The following is a 6,030-nucleotide window of genomic DNA, read 5'->3' on the forward strand; positions in this document are numbered from 1 at the left end:
GAAAATTGGCCATCTCATTGTTATGTCAACTTTTGCTACTTTGAGAATTTCAACTAAGATTTATTTTTTTGCAACAGCCTACATAAGATGTGTTGTTACAATAAATGCAAAAAAGTAGGTAATATTTTTTTTCACCAATGCATGAAAATTTAAAAATACTTCATGACATCACTCAAGAGTAGCAACAAAAGAAAATATCACCCAAAGAGATATCAAACAAAGTGACACTTAAAAGAGTGGCAACAAAAGAAAATGTCACCCAAAGAGATGGGAGAGAACGACACTCTACATTGCTCATTACCAATGCATGGCTTTGCTAAGAGTATAAACAACGAAGATCAAAAATTCCACTCATCTTGCATTACTTGGATCCATCTTACTTACCTCCACTTAATCTTACATATAACAATTTTTTCCTTTGGGATAAGACACATCTAAATGCCATGAAGGGTGCCTCCCTTGCAAATACTAGATGAGGGTGAGCAAGATTGCACTAGGATTTTCCAGTGCACAAACAAGCTAGCTCACATGCCAAATGAACAATAGAGCTTGATTGCATTAGGACCTTCCTTAACAACCCTACCTACCAAGCAAGTGTGCAAAGCTCTCGAACTTTTTACGACCACACCATGTAAACATTGGTGTCCATCCAAATGATGCACCAAATGACTTGAACTTCATAAAACTCTTGGTTATGAGCCTAAGCCTCAAACGCTAGGCCATCACCTTCGGTAATATTTTACAAACTTCAACACCCTTTTGAGAGCCTCCATCTTTGCACTTGGAAAACAAACATCCAAAGCCACAGCCCCGCATTCAATATTGACACTATAGGCTATTTCTTTGCTACTAAGGTCAATGCAATGAAATCTTCACTTGAGCATCTGAAAGCAAGAACAATGATGTTAGACTTTCTCTCATTGAGCAAATAAAAAAGCAAAGGGTCAACAGTATATTGGACCTAAAGATCCTGCGTGCAACTTTGAAGATTCAATGTTCTTTGTTAGACAGTCCGAGTAACGCTTATAGTAGATACCTAGGGGGCATGCCCTTCAAATTAATGTGAATGTAAAGACAAACCACTCGACTTGAAGAGGCATAAAGTCAAGTGAAAGGACGAGAAGCATCGAGTACGGGGAACAGTCACAACAAGTGAGTACCTCTCTTCCACTGGAAATCAACTGGTGCCCACCTCGCAAGGAAGTCAGTGAGCCCCGTCTGTTTCATCTCTGTAAGCCGATGCTCTTCCGTGTCGGCCCATCACGTGCTGCTGTATCGGCTGCTCAGCACCATCATTCTCTAATCCGTGGTAACTTCGAGCTGCAAAGTATTCAACCCCAGATCTTGCTTCCGCTGTGCGCACCATACCTGAGCTTTTCTGCCGTGACTGCAACCGAAGGGCTTGGTCCGTCTCCCTTGCTAGTGTCAAAGCTCTCGATGAGATGGTGTCATGATCTGCAGCAAGAACAGCCTTTAACCTAAATCAACAGCAGTTACGGACAATATCTCGTTTTCAACCACATCACTCTGCGTGTCTTTTGTGCCGCGAATGCTTCAAGAAGCGAACATCAACAAAGTTCATTAAATGTTCTCTATCGCTATACAATAGACATTTCAAAAGGATGAATGAAGCTAAGAATATGCCGAGCAATCACAAAAAGGGATGCAAGGTAACTACACTGTCCTGTCCCGAGTTCTAGGACAATGGAGCATTTGCAAACCCTAATCTGACAGAGATCAGAGGTCAACTTCCAATGGCCAACTATACAAGACGGCAACTGACTCTTCATCTTCACACTTGCGAAACCCCTCCACAAATTCCATCATCCCTCTGACAATACTATGAGCTTGAGCAGTGGCATAATTAATGTGTGTGTGTGTGTGATGAATAAACGTCTGCACATGGCCAAATAAGCCTGTGAGACAAAATAGATACACCTGAAACTCGGGATTATCATGTTTCCCAAGTAAAGAAAACATTACCAAAAACGCATCTAGCTACGAACCAACAAATAGCTAGGAGAAATGAAAACCAGGAATCTGATACCTTTGCCAATATCACAACATCAAATCTATGTGGAACTAATAAGACAACTTGTACAAGTACAAAGAAAGCTAGAATCATCCCATAATGTCTCATGGGTCTATCCAGCATACACAAGCTAAAGTGTCCAGCCTCTTAACTCCTCAGTGGCATTATCTATATCCTCTAATTGTAGCACAAGTGGGGATGTTGACTGGTGGGCTGTGGGAAGCATGATCTTTATCTCTCTGTAGCTTTGTCCAAGGTAATTTCTCAAGGTGGATTCTCGTGCCCATACGAGGTGGGCTATCTAGTACCCAATATGGCTGCAGCTTGGAGAAGAAATTCTATGATCAGTGCAATGTTTACAAAGCCAACTTTCCCTCGTGGATCCACCCACCCATCTGAGGTGTGCCATGTTTTGAGAGTCTAAGACAACACTAATTTGGGAAGTCCATCACGCTCAATAGAAATCCAAGGCCCTCTTGGAACCAGTAATGGGAGCACCCTCTAATGTCAAAGTATAGGATGTTAAGCTTAAAAATGCATTATAAACTGATGCTCCAAAACTCAATCACAACCAAAAGCTTTATCAAATCATGCACGTTCCTAGAGTGTTTGTGTTCCATAAGCCAAACCCTAATTGGGAGGACCCACTCATATATAAACAAACAGGTTGCCAGACACTCAGTCTAACTTTGTTTTGGCACCTCTCTTTGCTGTCCACACCCCGTCTACGAAGGATATCTCAATTCAAGGAGTTATTTCGCGTAGTCTAGTCATGTTTATGGCATATTCATCATGCCACCCCATCTATTCTTAATGGATTCACACTTAGTGACTATATGCACATATGTTTAGGTCTTTTTCATTTCTAGACTAAGTAGGCAACAGCACCTAGGACCTGGCCACAACTACAAACAGGTGATGAGGGTTGGAATCAAGCGTCAAATGGTAGCAGATGTCTAGTGGAAGCTTTGACCGTGATGTCCTCTGTGAATGGGTGTGGGCAATAGAGATAGGGCTCATGAAACCTGCAAAAACGAGATTAAGAAAAGAATGGTGGATTGCATGCCTACTTATAGAAAGTTTGAGGCGCCCAAATTAGGGTTTTGCATGTGGGACATAGTAACTCTCTAGGATCGCCTTTCTTTTCAAGATAAGAGGTTTTCTTCATTAATTAAGCATGTTTTGGAGTTGTTTAAGTCAGGCTAATGCATTTTAAGCTCAACATAGCCCACATCATCATTTAGTGGTTGTCTAGCCCTTGCGATCACTACCACACCTTCCTTAGCAAGTGCCTACCTTGTTGCTGCCCTCTATTGCTACATCTATTGCTGCAACAGGCGGCCCTACTGTCCAGCACCATCAGCGTCAATTTCCAGCCTGCGTCTGGCTGCTGCACAAACCTTGCATCCAAGACAACCAACTCCAAACTACCACAACTTCATGTGCAAGAAGCCAAACAAAGAACACTCTTCTCAACCACCAGCTATCCCATAGGCATTGCTAGAGGATCCAATGAAAAGCATCCATGATGGTATGCTCTACCTAGTGCTAGCTACATGAGGGTGCCCATTCCATATCAACTTGCATCAAAACATGTCTATCAATCCCAGCTATGTAGGCCAAGAAGTACAATGGCTTCTTGGCAATTGCAGTTACCCACCAAAGCCACTCTCTTGGATCTAACTCCAGCTCATTTAGGGGCTAGCTCTCCAAAGAGGCGCCATTGGAGGTCAATGATGTGGATCCTCCTTCGAAGGACATCAAGGCAAGCCATACCCTAGTGTCCTCTAGTGAGGACTAGTCAACCACCCTACTATATTGAGAAGAAGGTGCCTAGGAGAGCACCACCGAGTTTGCCTATTGTTATAGGAGCACTAAAATTGTGCTCGAACAAGACTAGACTAGATGCAAGATTTGTAACAAGAATTTTGATTACAAATTAATCCCACATAGGGGTATAGGGTACAATGATAACTTAGCAAGATATAGAAAATCCCACAACCGAGGACCGAAGGTATAAACAACAGGACTCGATAGGATATAAAGGATCCCACAACCCAAGACCGTAGGTATGGATAATACAAGATATCAGAATTATAAGATCTCCCTCGATGGGAATAAACAAAATACAAGACTGTACTAGAGAAGATCTTGTACTATGAGATTACAAGGTGATAAGACAACAAGAGTATAATGGAAGATAAAACAAGACTAAATACCATGACTAGACAAGAACTAGAGTTGTAACTCAATGTTACTTACTTGGGGGTCTGGAATCCTTGAGCTTCCAAGACTGGCATTGGTAAGATTGAGAAGCTCTATGGCGAGCCCCTCCTTTTATAGGTGTTGGGGGATGGCTAAAGATCTTCTAGAATGTTCCATGATGACATCATCGATGATGCAGGTGATGACATGGAATATCTTCTAGAAGGTTCTATGATAACATGGCAAGGGTGGGTTCGCATGGTTGGCTCGAGGATATCCTGTTAAGGGTGCATACACAAGGGGTGTGGATTCATATGGCATGAGCAAGAATTAATCTGTATACTTGATCACGGCATGTCCATGACATCACTCCCTCCTCTAGTGACGAGTTTCACAACGAGCGGCTTAGTTGTTTGGTCCAAGTTTCGTTGGATTCCTCTCGTGAAATTCTTTAACTTTGAGAGGTATTCCTTGGAGTGCAACCATTGATGTCATATCCTTTCCAAGACCTTGGGTGATCCTGGAGTCTAAGACATGCTCGACCTCAAATTCTTCATGATCTTTAATCTCCACGCGGGGGGGGGGGGGGGGGGGGATTAGAACTCTCCCCCCTCAGTGGTGAGCTATTGTATGGATCGAGCAAGGGAACATGGAAGACTAGGTGGATCTTTATTGTGCTAGGGAGTTGGAGTTGGTAAGCAATTGGGTTGATCTAGGCTACGATAGTGAAGGGCCCAAATCTCTAGGTGATCTAGCTTAGTGGAGTGCCTTGTTGTCTAAAGGTTATGCATGAGCAACCATACTCTATCACCAACTTTGTATATTGGATGTTGGAAACGATACTGGTCCGCATAGTGTATTTACTAATTTTGAGCCTTTTGGATTTGTTGATTGAGTAGTTGGTGTATATCTGCTAGGTGTTGAGCTTTATCTCGAGCAGCAAGGTTCTTTACTTGATTGGAGAGATGTACATCCATCCTTGGATACTGGTCATCGTTTCCAAAGAAAGAAATTGGCTTGGTAGATACATGGATACTATTATTATAAGCAAACTCTGCAAAGGGTAAGAGCTCAAACCAATCATTCTGATGGTAGTTGATGGTACAGCAAAGATATTGTTCCAAGACTTGATTTACCCATTCTATTTGATCATTAGTCTGTGGATGATTGACTATGGATAACTTAACTTGGACTCCAAGGAGGTTGCAAAGGCTCTTCCAAAAACTAAATATGAATTGGGGACCCCGATCACTGATGATGTTATCTGGGAGTCCATGTAATCTGAAAATGTATCTGAGGAAGAGTCTAGCGGTAGCTATACCTGCAATGGTCTTGGTGGTAGGAATGAGATGTGTCATTTTTGTGAACCTATCTACCACAACAAGAATAGAGTCATATTTGTGTGATTTGGGAAGATATGTTATAAAATCCATGGACAAACAAGACCAAGGTCGTGCTAGAGGGCAAGGGTTGCATGAGGCCATGTGGTAGGAATGAAATGTGTCATTTTTGTGAACCTATCCACCACAACAAGAATAGAGTCATATTTGTGTAATTTGGGAAGATATGTTATAAAATCCATGGACAAACAAGACCAAGGTCGTGCTAGAGGGCAAGGGTTGCATGAGGCCATGTGGTTTATGACAAGGTATCTTGGCCCTATTGCAAGTATCATATGATTTTATATATTCCTTAACTTCTTTCCACATTTGGGGCCACCAAAAAACTCTTGAAATAAGCTCTAAGGTTTTATTAACTTCAAAATGTCTTGCTACTACTGGGGTGTCATGGCG

At 42.1% G+C, this 6,030-nt stretch overlaps 1 protein-coding gene across 3 annotated transcripts in view; it reads right to left on the reverse strand.

The window, feature by feature from the left end:
* Positions 1-270: 270 nt before the first annotated feature.
* Positions 271-6,030, reverse strand: part of LOC148039568 (diphthamide synthesis DPH2 family protein) — a 119,135-nt gene continuing 113,375 nt past the window's right edge. For all 3 annotated transcript variants that reach the window (XM_087691981.1, XM_087691988.1, XM_087691986.1), the window contains 2 exons: positions 1,161-1,455; positions 271-884 (listed from right to left, as the gene is read on the reverse strand). In XM_087691981.1, coding sequence (XP_087548107.1) covers positions 1,205-1,455 — 251 coding nt within the window. In that variant the 3' untranslated portion in view covers positions 271-884; positions 1,161-1,204. The remainder of the gene's footprint in view (positions 885-1,160; positions 1,456-6,030) is intronic.

This window comes from Lygodium microphyllum, chromosome 2, assembly GCF_053477565.2.
Source record: "Lygodium microphyllum isolate KBCC chromosome 2, Lygodium_microphyllum_v1.1.10, whole genome shotgun sequence".
NCBI classification, from domain to species: Eukaryota; Viridiplantae; Streptophyta; class Polypodiopsida; order Schizaeales; family Lygodiaceae; genus Lygodium; species Lygodium microphyllum.